The following is a 23580-nucleotide window of genomic DNA, read 5'->3' as shown; positions in this document are numbered from 1 at the left end:
CGACGAAACACCTTCGAGAATCAGCACTTATTCTCCTTCTGGTATTATGGCAGCAGTCCAAAAGCTAAGCGAGTCGACATATACATTTCTTGGTATTGTCGATCACACGCTAGATGATATTGAAAGTCTCTGTCATCTAGATAACGGTCATAATTGACGCGTTTCGCGTTACGGACTTGGATCGTTGGATATTGTGCCCTGTAAGTCCTTCAAATGATCATTCTACGGCTTGGTATTCAGTCAATAACTCATTTCCGACGCGTCAACAGACGAGCAAGGCTGGTCGTAGATCAGATCCCACAATACAAACAAATCATTGTGCACGCGCCAGCCTCGATCCGAGGATGTCTCAGCATCAGAACCGGATTTTCTTTTTCATGTCAAGATCTATATGATAAGCTGCATACAGCTGATTGTAACAGCTAGGGTGACTTTGGTGGTTACCTATACCTAGTCACTTGTCGTCGCGTTTGTTTTCTCTGTTTTACCGAGAAGACCGACTACCTGCCACTCCTACGAAGCGACGTGATCCGGAAATTTGGACTTCGATCCGAATATCTAGCAAAACTTCCTTCTTTCAAGAGTGTTCCTGGTCGCTACTCATCTCGAGGAATTAAATGTCGCCGTCGAATTACATTAATTGATCATTCTGCTGCACGTGAGGCAGGAATCGTTGTGCACGGGGACAGCAATTCAATGAAGCAATGCGCATCAGAGAGTCTTAACAAGATACTTGAAATTCACCAATCTCGAAAGTCGATATTCACTGGAGCGAAACCGCCATGTGTCTGAAGACTCGTTTGACGGGTTTTCATCTAGTCCGCTGCGTTTTATGGGAATTATTCGAGCACCAGTTTTTGATGCTCGCGTGGCAGATCCGCAATGGAAGTTTCATTGTATTGCTTGAAAACCACATCATTACGGCCGTCCACTACACTGGCGCCGAAAATTTACGAAGGAGAGCTACCGAGATCATATTAGAGAGTGTGGAGACATCATTGGCGGCAAGCACAAGCCTGAGCTAGATATTTAGTTTCCCCTATCCTCAGGCCAACAAGTGGTTGTGGCAGGCTTAAGGGAACCAAGCTAGGCAAATCTTCTAGCTTAAATACTGCAATAAAGGGGCTGCGTAGTGCCATCTTGATCGCTTTTATATATTTGAATGTGAAATTTTGCTATAACTTGGTAAGACCATTGAATGGCACAAGAGTAAATTAGAATTGGCTTAAGAATAAAATAGGTGAACATTGCCGGTTTCGTTATTCTGGGAGCAAAGCGTTTCTAATTTATGATTGGCTCACGGCTACTCCTTTCTCCACCTTGGAGTAGGGCCGGACCGTCGTATGGGTAGAAGAACTCGGTAACCCTACTGGCTGTCCCGCCGATTTACAGCACTGTCGACGAAAGTGGCCGGATATGGTTAGCGTATCTCTTACTCTTGTTGAGAGTGTGACTAGACCGAAATTGGCAATACCTCACTCCGTGTGTTTCGAGCACCTTCATCGCTGGATGCCAGTGTCGATTTTCTCCCGCGGGCGAACTGCCATAGGGAAGCTAGGGTGAGCCAGCCTCGTTTAGGTAAATCGTTAACAGCTATAGAGGCAATTCGCCAAGGCGCAAGCAGGTCTTCTATTCAAGTTATGTATAGCAAACAAGGAATTGCGCTTATTGCTGCTTTACCGATGTTCACTAGTGTCCTCCCTGTAGGTCATTGTAATTGCCAGAAAGCTTTCTGAGGCATCTAGCATTCTCTTTTGGCCTTGGGTTGCTATTCTGGGAGCAGGCATAGGAAGTGCAATGCGTGATTGGTCTGCTACTCGAAAGTTCTAGAAGCCTTCGCGAGCCATGTGATGATCGTCGTCGGTTTCAGTTGGAGATAAGGTGAATCTCAAAAATGATTGGGAGTTCCGAGTGCCGTTGCGAACGAGGAACATCCTGGGGAGCAGAAAAGGAAGGTTTTCTTGCTTGGCGGAAGGAGCTCTCCGGGTAATAAGCCGGTCCGAAACTGAGCATTGTACTCAATACTTACAGAAGTTAGATGCTGCCTGCAGACAGACGTGCAAACTTAGTGCAGCTTCGCTTCAACACCCACCTGCCGAGGTAGTTGAGGGGCTGCTGTCACGGCCTACCGTTGATTCTCAATTAATTGATGACAGTCTCTTGATCAGATTAAATGAACTGGTCCAGGATACAGAAGGCCTGCCTAATTGTAAGTTCAACAAATGTTAGTGGAAAAACGGAGGTGGTGATACTGTAGCAATTACAAATTCAAGTGTTTAAACATGAAGCCGTTAAAGTGGTGAGAAGGTCATTAGACGCTGTCCTCTCCGTAGAAAAAAGTCGGGTTGATTGAATAGGATTGGTTAAACAACATCACCCTCTCCATCTAGACATAAGGTCCGTGCATTTTCCTAATACTCTCGCACCCCCGGGTCTCTGGCCCGAAATTAGTTCAGCCTGGTACCTCCGCTCCATTCCGAGCCCTCGGACCAGACCGGACCACTGGAAACAGATCATGGTCTCTTGAGAGACGACACTAAACACGCTCTCCGAGGCCTGGCACTCCAAAGTGGAACTGGCAGTAAAATTGGGCCAATCAAGCCTAGTACTTGCCGTTCCCAGAGGCGGCCGCAGGTCATCTGAGGACGGTATCCTCTTCGTGATGATTCTAAATAATTCTAATGAAGAAACTCCAGGCTGTTTCACGGAAGAGATGGGTGATTGTTGTGCTGATCCGTGGATTTCTCTGTTGGTTGTCGAGATAAAATACGATAATGGAGCTGAATAGCGAGGAGTGCAAGTAGATCTACCTGAATTGAATCGGCAAAGCTGTGCTACGTATCTATCTACTGCGTGGTTTCAGGGGTTATTTATGTCGGACATACGCTGACTCTCTGACAGAAGGAAGCCCGTCATAGCCAGCGTCAATCGTTGTTCTTCCATGAAGATCCTCTCAAATTAGAATAAATTTGCTGTCAGTGCAAAGCAAAGTCAAAAGCTCGATACTTCCGTGTAACATCGGGCTGAAATGTGTAACCACTAGTGATGGCATACTTATGCATGATACTTCTTCCGATCTGTTGATTTGTTAAGACGGCCATTTACAGTTGTTCAGATGATATTTTTGCGTTGGGGACCATCGAGGAAACTTCTACTTTCGTGTTGTGTTGTGCTGCAACTGACGTTGTGCCTCGACCAGATAAGATCATTGCATATATCTCATGTATTGCGTTAGTTTGTCACATAGATTCCCTTTTTGGGACTAGTCTCGAAGTCTACGAGCACAAGGGTGGGTAGATCACGGATCGTCCCGTCTCAGCCACGTGTCGCTGCTGACAAAGCTACTTTGCTTCGGTGTGTGTACTCTGCTATACTACCTCATCAAGCTCACGGGACAGCCTAGCCTATTCCTCCATTTTACTGTCCTTGTTCTGAGATCACAGGTCTTGCACATCGGTATATCTTGTCTTATTGCCGGAGTTGCTAATGGCAGCAGGGCGCACCATTCTGTAAAGCTGTCGAAGGAGGATTATCCCCCTCGATTTTGTGGATGATGTTTTGTCACGCTTGTATGCAGAAGCTCGTTTCTGTTTCTTCCCTATCCTATGATTTGCATATATATTGTAAAAAGCTGCGGATATTACGTAGAATGGTGATAGATCGAGTAATGTAGGACTGATGCGATTATTGGGAGAGGACTCGGGGTGAGGGAAGAAGACATCCCCAGAACTGGTATACTGTATGGTTTTTGAAGTGACGAGGGCAAAGCTAGTATGATGTAATATATCACTGATTACGGTCTAGTGGCACTCTTAACTACAGTAAGAGAGGGGCTAGCCGGTCGCGCAAATTCGAGGTGGGGCGTTAATTGAGAAGCAGTTTCGTACACAGGCCCTATCGACTCCAGGGACGTATAGGATAGCTCTGGGAGCTTCGCTGCTCCTGGGATCTCAAGTCTTTCCTACGGGTAAAATGTGGGCTCCGGAATGGGCAATTAATATTAGGAATACAAATTGAAATACGGGCAATAAGTGTGGGCAACAAAATGAAGACGTGGTTAACCCGTTCTTGGGAACCGAGCCAGAGCAATGACGCCACCGAAATTTTATTGGTGGCGATCCGTGGGGCTCGGTGGGGATTCAGGACCCAATATAGCTGTATGCCCTCAAGAATGCAAGGGCTTAATATTGAACAACACGACCGCGTGGTCTACTATGTCAGCTAGCCATAGGGACTGCCCTGGTAGAGAGCATATCACCGCTAACGCAGGCCAACACGAAACTACTAATTCGAACATAACCAGTTCGTGTTGAAGTCGGCTTGTCAAAAGATGAGGCATACAATCCGTTCTAGCTAGGATACTTGGCTGGGCTTTAATTAAGCCTTAGTGAGTGGTAGTCAACGATGGAACGACATGGCCAATGGATCGGGGGAAATTTTGAGGCATATGATGAGAAGCTATTTAGCTCAAACTTTTTGAGGTTGATGGATCTTGGGGAAGATGAGGAAATGACTGATCTACCAGATAAGACATATCTCCGTTCAGAACATCATGCATACGTGCTGATATTCATCAATTCCAAAGAAAAGTGCGGTCTAGAGAGTGGGTAAGAATACGGGACAAAGGATTATTTTCGCTGGAATCAGCAACGAAGAATGAGGGCATAAATATTGAAATATGAGGCATCTAATGCGGCGGATATAGCCCCTGGGGTAGTGTATCTACACAAGCTTTAAGTGATGGGAATGAAGGTCTTTTTTTTTATGTGAGTGGTTATCTCTTCGGCATTTTTGATATATTTCTGCGGGCTCCCTGATTCTACTAGTACCTGCTCAAAACTGCTGATACTGTCAGAGACCACCAGGACCAAGCAAGGCTTGTCCCTATAAATACCTCGTAGACGTCGGCCCTCCAAGTATTTTTTATCTAATGATCATTGCAGGTTGTGTCAGTGAACAAAGTTCAGCGACGCGTGCAGAGATCCTATTCCTTACAAGGCCTTAGCTACCCAGATAAGTCAGGTACGTCTTTTTACTTTCCCATGAAGTCCCCTGGAATGATTGTATGATGTCTAACCGCAAAGCCTAGAGCATACCGAAGCGTGTTTTGTCAAACAGACGGACAGCGAGAGGTAAGCTTATTCTCTCTATTTTAAAAGAACTTCGCTGACTGCTAGCTTCGTTGTGCACCTTCCTCTCAGCGATGTCACACATAGTTATCCTTCGGAGCAAACGGCCTTTATTGGAGGACGGAATGCGGGCCTCGCGAGAGATGCAATTGAGATAATGATCTCGCTACGGTGACTGTACTTGCTGAGTATTTGGAAGGAGGACCGAATTTATCTATGTACTGACGAGGCCCACCTAGGTACCATCGAGCCGGTGTGTATTTTTGGAGCAGACACTGAAATCAACCCAAGGCCAAAGCATGTTAATGCCTGAGGCACCAATAGACTCCTAACTAACTAGCCCAGGGGTGAGTAAGCTGGGTTCCTCCATGACAGTCCGTTCCACTGGCCAGCCAGCGGGCCCCTATTCTGTTGTCTGTTGACTTCAATTTGCATCATTCGATTATCTACTGAAGATTTTTTCAGCAAGGGATGGAGGAAACAATCGCCAAATCACGACGTCGGCTTGAAGAACAACAAAGGCTCCGAGAAGCCGCAGAACGGTGACTCCAACCCAACACACTGTTTGGCCTTCTCGATCGCTGCCACATCTCTCCGTCTCAAGCGATCCGAGTTGAGGCGGATGCGACCCCTACGACACAGGGCGATGCGACCGACCCAGTTCACCGCAAACATTGCGTCATTTCTCGGGGAAATACTTCTACCGGACACCGTGATCGGCTGACATCAGCTCCTGGATCAAGCACACACCCATCTAGACCTGTCGCGATTGTCTCAAGCTATTTCCCCCTCCGACACATCGATGGCCGACAACAACTCGCCAGATTACAAGGCTCTTTTTCTGCAGGCGGAAAAGAGACGCGAAGAGGCCGAAGAGCGACAAAAACAGGCCGAAGATGAAGGCAGACAGGAGAAAGAGAGACGCGAACAAGCTGAAGAGCGCACCCGACCGACCACTTTCGTGGAATTCTTGCGCCATTCCCATGACTTGCTCTCCCGACCGCTGAGAGTCGAGACACCATCTCGCTCGACTACCGGGAAAATACCTCTTCCCACGGGGAAATATTGCCCGACGCGGTTGGAACATTGGACAGACTGCCCAGCACAATTGTCGGAGCTCTACAGTTCCGTCTACAGCTACCTGCAGTTGTCACCGGGGGGGCCGCCGGGTTTGTTCTCATCTTTGTCTGAGCTAGAAGGATTAGGCCGACTACTGGGTCGTAAGCCTATAAGCAGCGAGCAAGAACTGGAGGCTTATGAGCGGTTTGCCGTGGAGGAACACGTCTACGATATAATAACAAAGTTGTGCAAACTACTCGCTGCTCGCGACGAGTTCGGCCTCGGCGATGGAATCCAGTTCAACAATCATACGAATTCCCTAAACGAGAACGAAGCTGAAGTAGATGCAAGCCAACCGTCAAGTGTACACAACCCGAGACCTGATCAGTTCTGCATCCATCGTGTCGACGGCAACACTACCACTCTCCTCACATCTGTCGAGTATAAGCCGCCCCACAAGCTTTCCGTCTCCACCATCCGTCTGGGTCTCCGACCAATGGACTTATGGAAGGATATGGTCAAATCAAACAAAATACCGACAAACCAGGAAGCGAAGTTGAGGTACAATGCAGAGCGACTTGTCTGCTCCACTCTTGTCCAGGAATATCACGTGATGATTCAGGAGGGACTCGAGTATTCCTATGTGACTAATGGGATTGCCCGTGTCCTACTCTATGTTCCACGTGATACACCTAGCACGCTTTATTACTTTTTCTGTGATCCCAACAGCGAAGTCAACCCAGAAGATGAATATTATTCTCAGCTACTGAAGACTTCTGTTGCAAGAACACTATGTCTGTGCTTGATGGCCTTTCGATCACCTACGCGTGGCCAGGAATGGCGAAATTCCACACGATCAGAGCTCCCCCTTTGGACGACCAGTTTCGACCACACTCGTTCTCAGATTCCCAAAGCAGAACTGCAACAGACCCTTCCTCACTCCGATAGTACAGCAATGGAGTACACGAGTCCGGAATCCAGTTCATCTTACGAACCACCGTCATCTCCGCCGGATTCCCCAACGGCGGCAGGTCGCCGAGTGTCTACAAGGTCTCTGGCCAGCTGTGCACCGTCGGGTGTACAGCATCGCTCGCAGTCGCCAGACTCATCAGGCTCCGATTCAAACCAAGCAACGGGCCGGAAACGGGGCTTCAGCCAAGTTACATCCTCCCCATCTGCCCAACGAGCAGGTCGTCAACAGGACCCGGGAAATAATCAAGGCACTCAGGCCCGATATCGCGATGCGCAATTTTGCTCCCAGCGATGTTTAGTCGGATTGCAGACTGGCGGTGTTCTAGATGACTGTTGTCCAAATGTGATGCTCCATCGTCGAAGTAAAGACGACCTTCATCATCCCATTACCCCAGAAGATTTGGTGCGTTTACTAAAGGCACAACTGGACGAAAATATTGACAGATGCACACCCCTTGGAGGTTGCGGGGCGTACGGTGCGCCGTTCAAACTGACCTGTACTATATACGGTTATACTGTCGTCGGAAAAGGAACCACTTCGGGACTGTGGAATGAAGTCTCTCGCGAAGCGCAGGTATATCAAATTCTGCGGAAGGCCCAAGGGTCTGCTGTGCCTGTTTTCCTGGGTACGATCGATTTGGCGAAAATTTATTTTCTTCATGGGGCTGGAGAGATTCGTCACATGCTCGTCATGGGCTGGGGAGGCGAAAGTACAGCATCGATGGAGCTGACACCGTCGCTCCACCGGGAAATTCGCAGATCAAACAAAGAAATCAGAGCCTTGGGAATCATTCACAGAGATTTGCGACGTGACAATGTTCTTTGGAACAAGGAGCTTGGACGGGCGTTGATTATCGACTTTCACCGCTCCACATTAAAAAGTCGACCACCTTTGCAGCGACCACGAGCCGTAAAACGACGATTATGTCAACCAGAGATAGGAGATCCAAAACGTCTTCGTGTGACGTGAGGTAATGTGCTTATTTTATTGGATTAGCAACACAATTATGCATGATAATGAAGCATGAAGCATTTCCGGCCCGCGTCCGCATGAATCAGTCAGGATTTCTATCTATTATAATTCTTGATGCCCGCTTCTCCAATGCGCCTACATGACATATGATGACATATGATTCTATATGCGTTGACAATCACGAATTGATCATCCAATTCTGGCTCTCGGACTTGACTTTTGTGCGGGAAGAAGTCCTAGTAAAGCCAGGGGAATTCGCAAACTAAACTTACATTATTCATTTACATCAATAATAATGCTTCCCCCGACTCTGTTATCACGATGTGCCCCAAAAATCTCTCTCCATGGCGGCTCCAGAATGAGTTCTTCTGCAACCAGACATGCTTAGCAGTGGGGAAGTTGTTGACACATGTCTGCTCAAAGACCTCTATACCTTCCTTGGTTTGAATCGAACATTACAGCTAGTCCAGGGTCTGGTTCTAAACCATTTTGTCTTCCATACCGGTATTTTAAGCTTCTGGTATTTAATAACAGGTAAGCTACAAAAAGAATAATTCATGAGCTATAAATTTCAGACGTGTCATGCGGCTGGACCCCATTGGCCGGCCGTAAGCTTTCAGCTTTGCTCCAGGGGTTAGGTCCAAACGCTCCTGTAAAAGATAAGCGCTAGCTTTACTGTGGTGATGCTGCAGCAGTATGATATTTAAATACAGGACGTCAGTTCTTTTCACTCTATAATCCTTCTGTTGTTCTTGCTCATGAAGATCGCCATGACCACCGAAGGGTCATTCTCCCAACAGCCATCAACACTAGGTGACCCGATGAAGATTAGTTCGCTCTTGAACCATCAGACGCTGTCCTGGCACCACCATCCACCACCTAGCTCACATAAAGGGACCCAGGATCCTGGAAGTGCTCTATTTATGGCAGTCAACCCATCAGCATCATCAGTTCATGAAAGCGGCGCCCATACCGAGAGTTTGAATTTGCAATATCAAGAGCAGGTGCCATTCTCAGATATACATGCTCATTCTTCCAATCCTATCAAACGTGGAATAACCAAGAGCCAAAGCCCTTCCCACCGCCGTCCTTCTCGGAAAGTATACAACGAAGAAGAAGTGTACTTCATCTGGTACTACCGCGTCATTCTCAGACATAAATGGCCGGATGTCCTTGAGAGCTTCAACCGTCAATTTACAAGTCGCCCACGCCGCGGCTATCAAGGGCTTCAATGCAAGCTCCAAAGATTTATCCAACAGAAAAAGTCGCCAGCTCGCCCGAAGAAATGGCAGGACCGGGCTTACGGGGAAAAGGCTGGGGATAATCTGCGGTACCCGTGGATGTGGGAAGCTTCGAAGACACCCGGTTCCCAATTCAAAGGCATGCCAAGAACCAAGGATATATAGTCAACAAATTAATATCTATCATACTCATGAGCGCACGAAGGTGGTATCTTACGTATATTCCTGTCACCTGCTGGCTGAACATAAAAGCTCTAGGTCAAGAACACGCATGTATTCGCATTTTTGTTCATTCGGACAAAGACCCTGGTAGTTTAACGCCTTCAATGTCCAACATCCATCTCTGGACCATCTCAGGGGCTTGGCTTTCAAAGACCGAAGGATGCTTCGCCATATAATCCTGCACAATGCTCAACGATTGCAGAACTTGCATCCTTTCAAGTTTCTCCGCGAATCGAACGGAAGCTGCTCTCATGGGATCACGACCCTGGCTTAGCTCAAAGAAACGATTCGGCCATGAAACCTGGATATCTGACGGATCAAGAGAGCAGTGCACATTATGGTGATAGGTTGGTCGGTCGGCGAAAAGAGCATCGGAAGCACCGTTAGGCGAAAAAGGCAATCGGACTTCCGGGCCCGCAATGTTGTTCGACGGTGAGAATGGATAAGGTACGACGGAAGGCTCCTGGCTGCTCGAGAACTGGCTGGAATCCGTATATTGACTGACGGGTACGGAACTGAAATTTATGGTTCTTGAGTCAGCCTTAGAATTTGTGGAGGTATCAAACGATTTGGCAATTCGAACCTCTCGCTCCTGGTTCTAGCAAAAGAGACCATGTTGGCATCCGCCTCGAGTTGGACTGGCTTTGGCTCCCTATTTCTCCCTTGTGGCCGCCGTTGGCGGTTCTGGCGCGTTTTACCTCCTCGACACCTCGGAGGCTTCAATAGCAGTGTGTCATCGGGCGTTTTCGGATTGATGCCACATCCGCTGAGACGAGGTTGGATCTCGCGATATTTGGGGGGTATGGTTGTCGGAGATGAAGAGAGCGCAAGTGGTGTTGGGGGAGGTTGTTCGTAGACGAAGTCGTTGTTTTCAGAGCCAGTCTCAACACATCTGTCGACCACTCCCATAGGATATCTCGAAGAATACTGCGGTAATTTTGTGTGACTCATTTTCTCAGAAGAGAACAGATCTCGTGTGCTCATGTTGATAAGGAGTGAGGCTTCTTTTGATGGACGCTCGAGCTTCAAGAATATCGGTGACAGGGCTGCTTCAAGGGAGGCTCAACATGCAGGGTGTTGATAGCGGGAAAGAACAAAGATGATGGTTGCTCATTGCCGGGGAGGAAATTAGAATAGCGGTGGGGGTTGGCGCTTCTTTCTCGCTCTGGGGGCGTTGTATTAGTGAGGGCTAGCCTTATGCGAGGACTTCTATTCGGAGATAGCGTAGAACTAAAGTTTGATCTTGTCTGAAAGAGGTGGCCCGAGGTAGACGCGACTGGCCTAAGTGCCTTGGACTGAACCTTGACCCTTGACCTAGTTGTCGGTTGAGCAGGTCTTCTCAATGGTTGAACCTCGTTACCAGGGCCCACGTAGCAGGTTTACAGGTCGTTCCGCATTTGTTTCTAGTCTAGCTGCATGGCACGTTTGTGAATGGTAGACTCTTTCATACAGGGACCCACGGAGCGTTATTATCGAATTTTAAGCACATATATTACGAAGCCATACCTAGGCATTATTACCAGAGGAAATTTGCCCATGGCCGTGAGCCGATACATTCCCCCTCACATTCTGTCCTCTCTTCATCATCCCATTTGCCTAGTGATCAGTTCAAGGAGCCCTGTTTCCTAAGCACTTCTGACTTTTCTCTATTCAGTCTCACCTACTTTCAGGATGACCATTAAATGGCTAGAAGGCGGGCCTCAGAATGCGAAATTACAAGTCAACCTCGATCCAGGCAACGCCTCGATGGTGAAGTATCCAGTCACATCCAGAGAAGATTGCTACGGTATGATACCCTCGTGCTTAGAACTGTTTCCTGGAGTCTACTGTTGCATTCTTTTGCTAATCAATATACAAGGTCCATTTCAGGTCAACCCTAAGCCAATTTCGACATCAAGGGGAATGTTGGGAGCCAGGTACGTCTGGCCATAAGGTCCCAGCGAGAGCCCTTCCATCTCCAAATAACCTGTGGCTAATTCATTACGCGTGACCCGCAGCTCGCACAGCACGAAACCCCATCTGTCCGGTTCCGACGAATTGAGACACCCAGGGACCCATGACGCGCATTCTATATATGTGGCTTGGATATTGACTTGCACCAGACATCATCGGCTGTCGCGAAAAGAGAAAGGCTGTCGATCGCAAGCCCCAGACGACGTATACCTTCAAAAACTGCACATTTGGCGGTACAAGCATGTTTCTCGTCGGAAGTGCAGGTCCTACGAGCGAAACCGTGGTCTACCGTGATTACGGAAGCCGTCGACCATTTTTGGTCAATGGTGATATGGATGAAGCTACGTTCTTGCGAGATTTCTGTGGAAGGAGAGAGTATGGTTAATGGATAACAAAAATACACGTAGCTGTTTTTGTCTTGCTTTGGTCTACTTTATAAGATCCCCAGGCATATAACAGAATGGTGGAATTGCGCCAATATCCTCGTCAACATTTGAAACTACATATTTCTGAATATAATCTTAATGTATACGGCCACGATTCATTTTGTCAAAACCGTCACTGATAGGTAGCACCCATTCAGCTATACATGGTGAGATACAAATATACAGGATCTCTCAGTAAAACGTAACTATCAAGCGAGTGCCGTAAAATGGTTACTGGTATAACTCTCTCCAAACTTCAATCTCACGCAGGAGTAAACGCGTTTCAACCTCCACTCTTTTCTTGCCTTCGATACTAACCAAGCGTAGTGTCTCCAGAAGCCGTTTAAAAGGGATTTCCTCTCCAGGGCATCCGCGCAATATATGACAGAGAACCTCTCGTGTATCTTCAATGGTCAGTCCGGGTAAGGGTAATGGGTTTTTGGAAGCACAAACCAGGATACTTCAGTTCCCTCAAATATGTGTTTTGGATCCCAACCAAGGCCTTTGGGCTCAAAGCTCTCATCCATAGATGCAAAATAGCTTCACATGTGTCCGGGTCCAACCCTTCGAAGGCAGATCGATAGAAGCTCTCCAGGAGAGCTGCGTCGCAACGCTTGAGATTTGATAGTATGTTTTCCAGGGCTGAATTGTTTCTAGCCACAAATTGGTCAATCAATGAGAAGTCAGACTCAACGGGAAAGATTCTTTTGCAATGAGTAGAAGGCAGCGGGCTCTTAGTTGATAAAAGCCCTCGCGCCGTATTGTCGTTCGCGGGGAGGCTGCTGAATTGAAGGGGCACATAACTGTTGGGGCCATTATGCTTTTGTGTCCTACTCAAACTCATATATCAGCATAAATATTCATCACGGAAAATAATAATATTTCCTCACTTCAAGCTCTGGTGCACAGCTTGGCTTGGCATGGCCACCCTCTTGTATGACTTCTGCATATTGCTAAATGCTTCCTGGCCATGGAACCCAATGGTATGGTTGATGAGGGCGTATTCGTCTATGTTTTGGGAAATTATTGCTTTGCCATGAGAATGAAAACCGACATGTGCTTCCGCCTGGGGCGAGGCTGGCTGTGGTTCAAAGCAGTTGGCCTGAACATAAGATTGATCAGCCATACCCCTTTCTTATTGCAAATTAGCATCATTTATATCCCTGTAACTTGGGTTTGAGGAACTTGGACCCAGACAGTGCTGGACATACCTGTCCCGAAGGGATGTTTAATGATACTCCTACTAAGCGGATATGACGGGGGACTTGGTCCAGGGGCAAGGGAGTTGGAAGGTTGTGGATCCAGGCAGGGAAGCCAGTGGCCATTGTTAATCGCCATGGTCCAAAGAATTGAAGTTGGGATGATTCGGGGGCAACTAGGAATAAAGAGAGTCGGTCTTATCTGGCCGAAGATCAAGCGGCGATGGGGGTTATATACGATGTAAAGGGGAACCCCCGCTCCCTTGCTTATGAGAGCCTTTCATGCTCCGCGGTGTTGGGCGGGGAAACTTGTGATGCTTGCCTACTGAGGGCTAGCTCGTTCTGGGTCACTTATTAATTTGTAAATCCCATGAGAGTAGCTGGTAAAAATTCGCAAAGAAGGCAAGGGGCGTTATTACAAGGATGTTTACACAAGGAATAGGTGGGATTGGCTGCTAGGACACTTCGCTACGTCGAGTATGGAGCATTCATGAACTACTAAAACTAAGTAGGGCACGTCCGTCTCATTACAAGCGCAGTCAAAAAATGAAAATTACCATTTAATTGAAAGGTATTGTAATATTCGCGTCCGTGCGCCGAGGTATATCACACCCACTCCAAAACCCTAATATACATGGGAGATCCCCATGCAAGTGGTTTGTCCCTTCGATTGTGCATACACCTGCCCAGTCCTCCACCGTCTGCCTTTATCACGGAAACTATGGTAAGGGCAAATGGCTTCGTTCTATTCCCGTACTAAGATTGATTATTAAGATTGATTATACAGATTTCCGAAGCCGACCTTAAGATATCAGCCCAAACATCATTAAAAGCGTTGCAAATCTGGTCGCTGGGTACCCCGGACCTGGCAAATGCAGTTAAATGGCAACACGATCTCGATCCTGAGATTGCATCGCTAGTGGTAGCCTGCCAGCATCTCAGGAAGAATGGATACAGGAAGGGACGGAGACGTTTAGCCCAGAACAGCATTTTGAATCGGCTTGTGCAAGCCATGGTGGAAGACCTCACCGACGACTCTCTGAAAATATTCGCACTTCTCACCTGGCATTTCAACGCAGATTTTAGTGTGCCTCTTCCCCGTCAGCTTCTTCTATTCTTCGACGAGCCTTCGAAAATCTTCGAAGATGTTTGCACTGATATCCATCGCCGATACACGACAATGGCCAAACCGGGGTCTGTAAAGAGCTTCAAGAGAAGGTTTATCAGGCTACTAGGGCTTGTGGAACATTATGTGTTTGAGGGGAAATGGTCTTGTATATTTAAATCGTCGGATTATGTTATCATCGTTGCAGCAATCTGTCAATAGCTGCTCAATGTAGTATTTCTTTTCGTTCTTACCAGTATGAATATACACCTAATGCTGCTCTACGTTAGCCACCATAGCAAATCTCACCCTGTTACCTCAATAATGTCATTCTCCATTCTCCTTCTCCATTGCTTGACCTTGCCCGATCCGAACAAACACATGCATTAGGATCACTGCTAATACATAACCAAGGCTTGCTTCATACCTAACTCTGATTATAAAGTCATTAGAAAGTTAACTCGTATACTGACACTAACAACTGGAGAAAGCAAGTACATATGGGTAGTGTAGGTGTGCTATCTTAGCTGTCTTCAGAACTTCAGGCATGCAGCTAATAAAAAGATCATGCCTCTATACAGAAGCTCGCACCTATGCTGTGAGCACGCTCAAATCCATGTATATCAATTATTAAATGTCCTGTCAATCGAGGACAAAATTTAACATAGAGGGCGAAATATCGAACACAAATCCTCAAGTGAACCTATCCGAGAGACCCTCGGCCGGAAGTCGGAAAAAGAGAACTCAATCACCCACGCTCCGATAGCCAGATCAGAGTCGAAGATAGGCTGAAACGTCTCCAGAATGGCTCTTTCGGCGAGGACAGTCCCCTCCACATTCCCGGCTACTGAGGTATAGCCACGCATGTCATAAAATATATCACACCGAATAAGCACTTCTCTTTTGACCGCTAGAGTAACATGAATGAAACGGCCCATATCAGTTTCTTTGAGCCACTCTTCTTGAAGATGATCATACAATAATCGCCGAAGAAGCTGACCCAATTCTCCGTTCATTGTATAGTAGGTCGAATTTTCGATCATGACCAGGTAAATGTAGGCAGGGGAGAGTGCGCCGCTTTCAAGCTGACCATATCTCTCTCTACATGCTGCCAGAATACTGAGGCAAGGTGTCATAGAATACCCTCTTGGGTCATTCAAGACTATGGCTTCAGGCCTATCAGTATCGAAGTTGACAGGATGATAAGTTTACTCACTATGAGAAAATTGTTGGAAGATTGGTCGAAAGTCCATTGCGGGTGACTGAAAGGGATGCAATGTATGCAATGGACGGTACTGTACGAGGGAGTTGAAGAGCTGGAGTTTGGGGAACGCCCTGGCACAAATAAAACATCCTTTCTAAGCAATGCACTCGGGCACTCCGAGAACCCCCATGTGCAGGGACCAAGTAAGAAGGGTCATTTCTTGGTAATTCGAAATGGCGCAAATAAAAATGCAATGGAGAAAATTATCCCTATAACCGAGATCGGTATGTAGCCATTGAGAGTTCTCGGGCACTCAGTCAGTTATCCAATGAAAGCTGCATATAATTGATCTCCACAGTGGCCCTGAACTAGCATCGATCCGCTCCAGGCGGACGCAGATAACACATGGTATGAAGGGCTAGAAGTATTCCGGCTGCCCAATGGCGCTAAGTTTACATTATTTTTCAGTAAAACGGAAATTTCAACTTTTAGAAAGGCTTTGTATTTGGGAGTGGGCCAAAATACTTGCTTTTAATGGGCCGGGAAAGCCTCCTGTTAGCGTCTGTGGTATGGCGATACTACTATTAGAAGACCAATGTCGCATCCAGGAAATAACCTCTCCTTATTCGTCCGGAATCTGGATCAAGGGACCCGGGAGCATCTCGGGCATAACACAAATACTGGACCAGCCCATCTTACACCGGAACCATGCTCCAGTATTCCAACAGAATCCCAGGCACCTGCTATCATGTCGCTAGTTGAAGACTTCTATGTAAGACAATCACTGGATTATATACAGTGATATGCTAAACTATGAAGTTTCCTTTCCCAAGAACCAGTTTCCGAGCCGCCGAAACGACTTTAATTGTTCAACAAGCGTGGTTTCTGGGCTCGAAATACCTCAAGCGCGCAATCAAACGACAGCACAAGCTCAATGACAGGACCACATTCTTGATATCCTCCTGCCAGGCACTCAGAAAGTATCGCTACTTGCCCTGGGGAAAACGCAGAGCCTTGGCCAAGAACAGACGGCTGAGGAACTATGCCCACCGTATGGCAGGTGAACTCGCTGATTGTGATTTGGCTATGCTTTCTCTTCTCGCCTGGCATTTTAGCTCGAAAATGGTGCCTCTACCCCAGGGGCTCCTTCAATTCTTCGCCAACTTTGACGAGCAATTTGACACAGTGTGCCGATCCATCCACCTCAGCTACACGAAAATGTGTGAACCGGACACGTTGGCAAACTTCAAGGAAAGATTGAGGGGACTATTACGGCTATTAGAACGACACGTGATCATAGGCGACGGGGTCTTGTATACCTAGTTTTGACCATCTCTTGGCCTATCCGCATCATACTAGTCAATGGGAAATAATAAAGACGGGTATATATACAACTGTCCAATCCAACTTCAAATCACTGAATCTTATACCACGCTTCCAACTGGTTTTTCGCCACGCCCGTTTCCTTTGCTCTTCTCCTGCCCCCCAGCTGTCAAAGACTGCCGTTGGATGAGGGGGTCAAATTGAAAGCTTTCTGTCGGTATCTAAATTGCGATGTTAGTTTGCCGTCGGTCGACGAGTTTCCTCTGCAACGCACTACCATGACTTTATCTAACCCAATGGGATGTTGATTTAGATCTTAATCACGGCCAACCGCATTGCGTCGATTATTTCTCTTTTTGCGACTGTTTTATCGTCAGTTCGACACATAGGGCTTGCGTTTGGGTGAAAAGACTGACCACAATTGTTAAGTACAAACTCAACAGAGAAACATTCGTGGTATGAGCGGCGTCCTGGGCCCTCTCCCAAGGGAAGAGCTCTTTCATTTACCTGGAAGCCAATAGCAACCCGGTAGCATCGAAGGAATTCTGGAAAATCTTTCTTCGTGATCAGACCAAGACCTTTGTGGATATCATCCCCTTCATCCCCTTCCTTTCGACAATGACTGTAGCAAGCATTTGGATCTGAAAAGAGCTTAAAACATCCCGGACAAATATAGTCCAAGCCCGTTTTTACCAGAGCTTGCATCAAGATTGCGAGCCGCCTTTCCATGTCAGACATCTTGAAGTAAAGTGAATAGAAGCTAGTAAATGAAATAGTTTGTTCCGAACAGGAAACAGAAGGCTGTCAGTTCGACGAAGGCTCAGACTTTATAGGTGAAGGCCGGCTCGCCAACGCATCTCCACAGATCCAAGTCTACTAGATGCAATTGCTGGATAGAACTAGCGGTGGGAATGCAAGTAGAATTTAATCAAGATTATAATACCAAAGCCTACAGCCTCGACCGACTGTGGCCTTGGCTTAATTATCCTTCCAACATAGGTTCTAGTTTACAGCCGCTCTGATTCATCGGCCATATAATTCAGATTAACTGCATGATGGCACTATCTAGGGTATGGAGAAGCTGGGCGAATCAGGAATAATCGAAAGCGTGATCTTCAGGCAAGGGCTCGCTAACTCCTTTGGAGGCATCGTCTTGCAGGAGATCACGTCCAATCGAAGATTTAATCAGCTCTGTCTGCGAGGCCCAGTAGTGCTCAAACCACAACTCCTGCATAAGATCCTTTGTGCCCGGGATCTCCTCCGTTTTCCTGATTTCGCGCTGCATATGGTAAACATTGGTACTTCTGCTATCTACCAGTTGTCCAAGTATGCGTATGCGCAGATTACCGACATTGAAGTTCGAACTAGACTGTTGTTTCTATTTATTATCCGTTAGAGCCTGAATGCAACACTGCCGGGACACTCACTGCAAGCTCGTCAAGTTCTTCTGCAGAAATCAATTTGACCGAAGGTCCACGATGCGGTGCCGAACACTGATACACCACTTCTGGATCAATGGTTATTATTTTGCAGTCCAACTTATCAAAGAAGCATCCAAACCTTGAAGGCCTTCATGTGACTGCTTCCTCGCCCTGCAGCATCCAAGGAGTTCGATAAAACGAGACCAGAGGGTATTCGATATATCCATATTTCGCACAAGAATCTAGGTATTAGGGTGAAAAAGATATAGAACTATGTAGGGAAACAGCACAACACTGAATTGGAGCATATGCGACGCCGAGACCGTAAATATATGCAATATTATATACCCTCCGTACCAATGTCACATACACTATGCACTACCCCTGTTCTCATCATTAGCTACGATCGTCCTACAGGGGCTGGCCGCACCATCTTGTTTGGCGTATGGGGTCAGACTCTCAGAAGAAGCTGTTTCTTGGAGGTCAAATCAAATTTCCGAGATAGGATTAGCTGGCACGTAGAAAGTCTAGACTTTAAAGATTATACTGCCATATTGGCGATCCTTGCGCGATCGTGATTGAATAAATCAGACTAGTGCTGGTGGATATTGTCATTAGCCATATAATTTTTGTTTGGCTGGATGGACGCAAATCAAGAACAGGTGAAAGCTAATCCTTCAGTCTCAGGTTCATTGCCACCAGATTGACCTTTACAAAGTGCAGTTTGCTTGACTTATCCTAGTTGCATCGATTGCATACATGTGACGCGTCATGATGTGGATCAACAGCACGGTTTGTAATTCTAGAGCATGGAGCCAGGAAAATCATAAGCAGGCCATAATGTGATGAACGATGACGGCCTATCCACTCCATCCACTCCATCCACTCCATCCACTCCATCCACTCCATCCACTCCATCCACTCCATTCACTCCATCCACTCCATCCACTCCATCCACTCCATCCGCTTCATCCACTCCATCCACTCCATCCGCTTCATCCACTTCATCCACTCCATCCGCTTCATCCACTTCATCCACTCCATCCGCTTCATCCACTCCATCCGCTTCATCCGCCTCTCCCGCTTCTTCTGCTCGTGGCCTGCAGTTTCCGTGTCGAAAATCTTTGTAGTTGCCGCACTAATAGTTGCAATTTCGAGATATTCGTCGGTCCAATTAGGATATGGATCAGAATATGTGGTATAAACTATAGACACCCGTTGTTGACGCTCTATTTTCACATTCAGAACTTACTAGTTCACTTCTGCTACAACCAATGTCAGGCCTACCTACTGCTAAAGGAAAAATCTCATCAAGCCGGCCCAGAATTTGCGCAGTACATGTCCTCGGTTATCAACAATCAGACTATGGAAGAGAGCTCATCTGCATTGTTTTACTGAGGTGATTAGACATCATCATGTCGCTGCAAAGACCGGAGATTTACTATGAAGGTGGGGTCGGAAGATTAGAATTGGCCGCAGTCCTAGGCTCTTGTAATATGACGTGGGGCAACCTATCGGGCACCAACAGTTGTACCCCTCTGCGCGCCCGCGAAAATTTGCTTCGCGCTCATTTCGGCAGCACCGTAAAACGTCGGCCACGGACTGATCCATTTGTATAGGGCTACACCCTGTTATATGGACACGACTGAATCTGTAAGCCTTCAAATCAGATTTTACGATCAACGGCCCACCCTGGCATCTCGCGCCGACTTTTCACCCGCACCAGAAGATTTCTTCAAATAGCCGATTCTTCATTTTCTCGTCCGGTTTCGTTCAGATATCCGAAAACTTCTTATCTGGACCGAAGAGTGAGAGGCGTCGAGCAATATTATCTCTCTGCCAAGAGGTTGGGTTTTACATGCAACCAGGCTCGGTAACTCAGTACATATAAATCAAACTGTGACCGTAAACTCACTCTAGACTCAACAGAAGTCAAAGAACCGGATCATGGCAGATGGCAGTATGGCAGATCTTGTTGATGGAAAAATGAATCCTAATGAGCCAGTATGTGCTACACCTCCACGGTGGTGTCGCTGAGCTAATATGAACTAAACAGACTATTTACGATGTGTGGAAGACAGCAGATGGGATATTTGAAGGAGAGCCCGTTTCAAAGACAATCACGTTTAAATTGAAACCCGGAGAAACAGAAGGATGGGTAAAAGTCACGGGTGGCGAGGAAGCATTCGCAACCAACACCCCGAACACTTTTTCTGTTCCCCCAAACCGTCGTTGCGAAGTGTTGGGTTGCATAGTCAAGTTCACTCGAGCTTGAGTTTCGTCATGTTGAATTTGTGTATCGAGTGCACTAGTCTGTCACGGTTGACCCTTATGGTGCATGAAGCATCTTGGTGCTGATTTGATGGGATAAATATAGTCACGCAGCCGGTGGTATCGCCTCCCTGTGCTCCTTCTTTGGCCCATTGTTCACTAGTAACGACGCCCTGTAGCATTTCGTTCATGAATATCTCGATGCTATCACGAGCAACAAGCGAGTAGGCTAATTGAATCTCTGTCATAGGTTAGTGGATATATTATCCAGAAAGTATTGAGTATGCTCACGCCTGGCTTCTGGTGCAGAAAACATGGATTTCATGAAACTCAGGTAACGACGCTCGGTAGCAAAGCCCTGTTCAGCTGCCGTGGACTCGAAGAATCTTTGTGCTTTCGCGTTGAGCTGAAACTGAAAAGTGACGTAGGTTTCAAGGCTCATCAATGAATTCAACACCAACTGGAACGCAGGCGAAATACAGACAGTGGGTGGGACGACCAGTACCACAGCAAGAAAGAGATGGTTGCTTGTGTCCTGAATCATACCGTAGATGTATCGAGAACGAGATTGTCGGGACTTTGTTGCGGACGCCGCAGGAATGTTCTCGTGCGGTCGCCAAACGTAGGGTAGACGAGCTCTTAGAAGCTCCTGGTCTTCGAAGGTGAGTCCCTGTAACTGAAATTGTGTGATCTTATTGTTGATTTGTTGGCTGAGTTGCTGGGCACGGTCCCCAGCATTCAGAGACGGTGGCATTTTGAACGAAGTGGAATGGATGGGATGGATGGAATGGATGGAGGGGATGGAGGGGATGGAGGGGATGGAGAGGATGGAGAGGATGGAGAGGATGGAGAGGATGGAGGGGATGGAGGGGATGGAGGGGATGGAGGGGATGGAGGGGATGGAGGGGATGGAGGGGATGGAGGGGATGGAGGGGATGGAGGGGATGGAGGGGATGGAGGGAATTGAGGAAAAGGAGGGAAAGGAGGGAAAATCCTTCCCATTGGCTGGCACATGCTTTGGTAAGCGGGGCACGTCATAAGGCAAGGGTCCAGGGACATACCTTGGCGCTCTGCGTTTATTGGCTGCAAGTGAGGGGCGCATTAGCGTCCTAGTGCGGCGAGAACATTAGCTGAATATATCCCCAATCACGGGCTCGCTTTCTGGAGACACTGGTGCTCTTGTCGCATTAGAGCATGCAATTTCACATGTACTAGTTCACAGGCTTTCTCTAGTAATCGCGGACAAGTGGTACTTTGGTTTTCTCCGCGGGGCTGATCAAAGCCCTGGACCAATTATACTTGCCCGCGACCACCTTGGGTGCTCCGACAATAGTACTTACGACTGACTTGTGATAGACCAACTTATTTATAGTCAAAGCGGACTGTGCACGTTTGGTAAAACGTATAAGACGAGCATGTTGGAAGGGATCAGGATATGAGAAAATCGCGAACAATCATCCTCCCGGTAGTACTCAATACCATACGTATCCCTCGCCAGAAAGTCTTAATTATCGGAAAAGGTTGGGCCCCTTTCTATTGACTTTAACGTTCAATACTAACGGCTCTACATGCTGCAGATGTGCAAGTGAAACGAAATGTTGTTCCGATGCGGGCATCTCGATCGATATGCTTTGGTCGAAAGACATACCCCGAACGCGACCTGTCAACCATCTACTCAAAACCCACGGCAGGAGATCACCCCAGTCATTGGCGAGAGCCACTGTCCTGCGTGTAACTATCCGTCTCCAGCTAGTAGTGACATGGTCCCTTAGGTGAGTGATACTGCAGATTCTTCTCTATTGCTCCCCGGATCACGAGCTTACTATGTGGGTGTCTCAGTTGCGGTTATTAGTCCCCTCAGCTCTGTGCTGCAGTTCGCCGTTGCCGCTGAAAACTTGATTGAAGGTTGATGAGGAGCCAACGGTTCGCAACACCGGCGCACCAGAACTTTGAGAAGCTCAATTAAACAAGATTCCACTGTCGATCATATTCATCTTTCTACTCATTTTCAGTGGGGGCATTATATGTGAGTGGATGTACCGGCTGTCGCACGCAGGAGGGTTATCACCGCTTCAGGCTCGTTCAATAAACGTCTTTATATATCTTCAGTCTACTGCTGTAAACGTAGTGTAGTGTAATTTCTCAATTCCCAAACAAGGACGTTGGATTTTTCGGCAGATTGATACATCATACCGCTCGTATGGCAGGGTAAGAATTCTTATAAGCTTACTGTATAAATTGGTGCGTAAACAATAGACAACTTGACTAATCTTCACCGCCTGCGTTGGTCCGTGCATAACGCCCTTTGTTATAAATGCTCTCGAGACAAGGCAACACCTGAGACTCTTGTCAACTATTTCTTCTCACACGTGATCTATCTGAAAGTGAAAGGCTGCCACTACGCTTCATGGAGAAAGTAAATCAGGCTGTGTCTGACGCCCTTGAAACGCATCGTTCAATCCGAATCCTGGGTGACCTACCTACCGAAAAGCTGAACCACGAAGATTATCTGGCCTCCACTCGTGAATTAATCGAAAGCTTCGTCGATTCCTGGAAAGAAAAGGCGGATTTGCGGCTTTTGGCGGTGGAGGTTTGGCCGCGACACACCTACTTTGCACTCGATTTCAACAATGACGAGTACAATTATGACAGCGCCCATACTCAAGTGGTAGTCATACCTGTCTACCTGCTTCGGCTGTCCAGGAAAAGCCATTCCTGGGCAATATTTCGACACAAGCCCCAAGACTCATCGCTCGCCAAAAGAATTGCGGACCTACATGAAGGCAATGGACAGAATCCCATTCCCTTCCTAGAAGACCACATCAAAGGCGTGACGCATTATGCCCCTCGGAATAGCAAAAGCCCTGTCGTTGTATCAGAGAACGCTACGTGAAAAAAAGAGCCCACTTCCACACAATGATTTAGTATCTGAGATCCTCATTATCACTCGTAATGAGCTGATCAAAAGAATTGGATGACTATTATGGAGGGTTTGGAGAAAAACTCGACAATTTATCGCATATACGTGGATGTGTTTGCTTTGTCTTTTGGATGGTTAATTAGTTTAGAGACTCACAAAGGAA

General features: G+C 47.1%; 12 protein-coding genes across 12 annotated transcripts; 6 read left to right on the top strand and 6 right to left on the bottom strand.

The window, feature by feature from the left end:
- Positions 1-5621: 5621 nt before the first annotated feature.
- On the bottom strand, positions 5622-5804 carry N7525_002777 (uncharacterized protein; the record flags this gene model as incomplete). Its single annotated transcript, XM_061212439.1, has 1 exon — positions 5622-5804. One exon carries the CDS (start codon positions 5802-5804, stop codon positions 5622-5624), a length of 183 nt encoding a protein of 60 aa, XP_061069460.1.
- Positions 5805-5931: 127 nt separating this feature from the next.
- N7525_002776 (uncharacterized protein) lies at positions 5932-8130 on the top strand (the record flags this gene model as incomplete). The annotated part of the gene is made up of 1 exon (XM_002562436.1): positions 5932-8130. One exon carries the CDS (start codon positions 5932-5934, stop codon positions 8128-8130), a length of 2199 nt encoding a protein of 732 aa, XP_002562482.1.
- Positions 8131-8903: 773 nt separating this feature from the next.
- Positions 8904-9539, top strand: N7525_002775 (uncharacterized protein; the record flags this gene model as incomplete). The annotated part of the gene is made up of 1 exon (XM_002562435.1): positions 8904-9539. One exon carries the CDS (start codon positions 8904-8906, stop codon positions 9537-9539), a length of 636 nt encoding a protein of 211 aa, XP_002562481.1.
- Positions 9540-9663: 124 nt separating this feature from the next.
- On the bottom strand, positions 9664-10580 carry N7525_002774 (uncharacterized protein; the record flags this gene model as incomplete). The annotated part of the gene is made up of 2 exons (XM_002562434.1): positions 9664-10111; positions 10180-10580. 2 exons carry the CDS (start codon positions 10578-10580, stop codon positions 9664-9666), a joined length of 849 nt encoding a protein of 282 aa, XP_002562480.1.
- A 687-nt stretch (positions 10581-11267) lies between these two features.
- Positions 11268-11934, top strand: N7525_002773 (uncharacterized protein; the record flags this gene model as incomplete). Its single annotated transcript, XM_002562433.1, has 2 exons — positions 11268-11382; positions 11699-11934. The coding sequence occupies 2 exons, from the start codon at positions 11268-11270 to the stop codon at positions 11932-11934; spliced, it is 351 nt and encodes a 116-aa protein (XP_002562479.1).
- Positions 11935-12860: 926 nt separating this feature from the next.
- N7525_002772 (uncharacterized protein) lies at positions 12861-13299 on the bottom strand (the record flags this gene model as incomplete). Its single annotated transcript, XM_061212438.1, has 2 exons — positions 12861-13076; positions 13186-13299. 2 exons carry the CDS (start codon positions 13297-13299, stop codon positions 12861-12863), a joined length of 330 nt encoding a protein of 109 aa, XP_061069459.1.
- A 508-nt stretch (positions 13300-13807) lies between these two features.
- Positions 13808-14500, top strand: N7525_002771 (uncharacterized protein; the record flags this gene model as incomplete). The annotated part of the gene is made up of 2 exons (XM_061212437.1): positions 13808-13897; positions 13961-14500. 2 exons carry the CDS (start codon positions 13808-13810, stop codon positions 14498-14500), a joined length of 630 nt encoding a protein of 209 aa, XP_061069458.1.
- Positions 14501-16230: 1730 nt separating this feature from the next.
- On the top strand, positions 16231-16805 carry N7525_002770 (uncharacterized protein; the record flags this gene model as incomplete). Its single annotated transcript, XM_002558479.2, has 2 exons — positions 16231-16254; positions 16302-16805. 2 exons carry the CDS (start codon positions 16231-16233, stop codon positions 16803-16805), a joined length of 528 nt encoding a protein of 175 aa, XP_002558525.2.
- A 1090-nt stretch (positions 16806-17895) lies between these two features.
- N7525_002769 (uncharacterized protein) lies at positions 17896-18090 on the bottom strand (the record flags this gene model as incomplete). The annotated part of the gene is made up of 1 exon (XM_061212436.1): positions 17896-18090. One exon carries the CDS (start codon positions 18088-18090, stop codon positions 17896-17898), a length of 195 nt encoding a protein of 64 aa, XP_061069457.1.
- Positions 18091-19153: 1063 nt separating this feature from the next.
- Positions 19154-19613, bottom strand: N7525_002768 (uncharacterized protein; the record flags this gene model as incomplete). The annotated part of the gene is made up of 2 exons (XM_061212435.1): positions 19154-19364; positions 19591-19613. The coding sequence occupies 2 exons, from the start codon at positions 19611-19613 to the stop codon at positions 19154-19156; spliced, it is 234 nt and encodes a 77-aa protein (XP_061069456.1).
- Positions 19614-20487: 874 nt separating this feature from the next.
- On the bottom strand, positions 20488-21251 carry N7525_002767 (uncharacterized protein; the record flags this gene model as incomplete). Its single annotated transcript, XM_002562429.2, has 2 exons — positions 20488-20738; positions 20789-21251. 2 exons carry the CDS (start codon positions 21249-21251, stop codon positions 20488-20490), a joined length of 714 nt encoding a protein of 237 aa, XP_002562475.2.
- A 1653-nt stretch (positions 21252-22904) lies between these two features.
- N7525_002766 (uncharacterized protein) lies at positions 22905-23390 on the top strand (the record flags this gene model as incomplete). Its single annotated transcript, XM_061212434.1, has 1 exon — positions 22905-23390. One exon carries the CDS (start codon positions 22905-22907, stop codon positions 23388-23390), a length of 486 nt encoding a protein of 161 aa, XP_061069455.1.
- Positions 23391-23580: the final 190 nt, after the last annotated feature.

This window comes from Penicillium rubens, assembly GCF_028828025.1.
Source record: "Penicillium rubens strain IBT 27055 chromosome Unknown utg000002l_segment0_segment0, whole genome shotgun sequence".
NCBI lineage: Eukaryota > Fungi > Ascomycota > Eurotiomycetes > Eurotiales > Aspergillaceae > Penicillium > Penicillium rubens.
The sequence above is the reverse complement of the archived record's forward strand: the minus strand, read 5'-3'. Positions and strand labels throughout refer to the sequence as shown.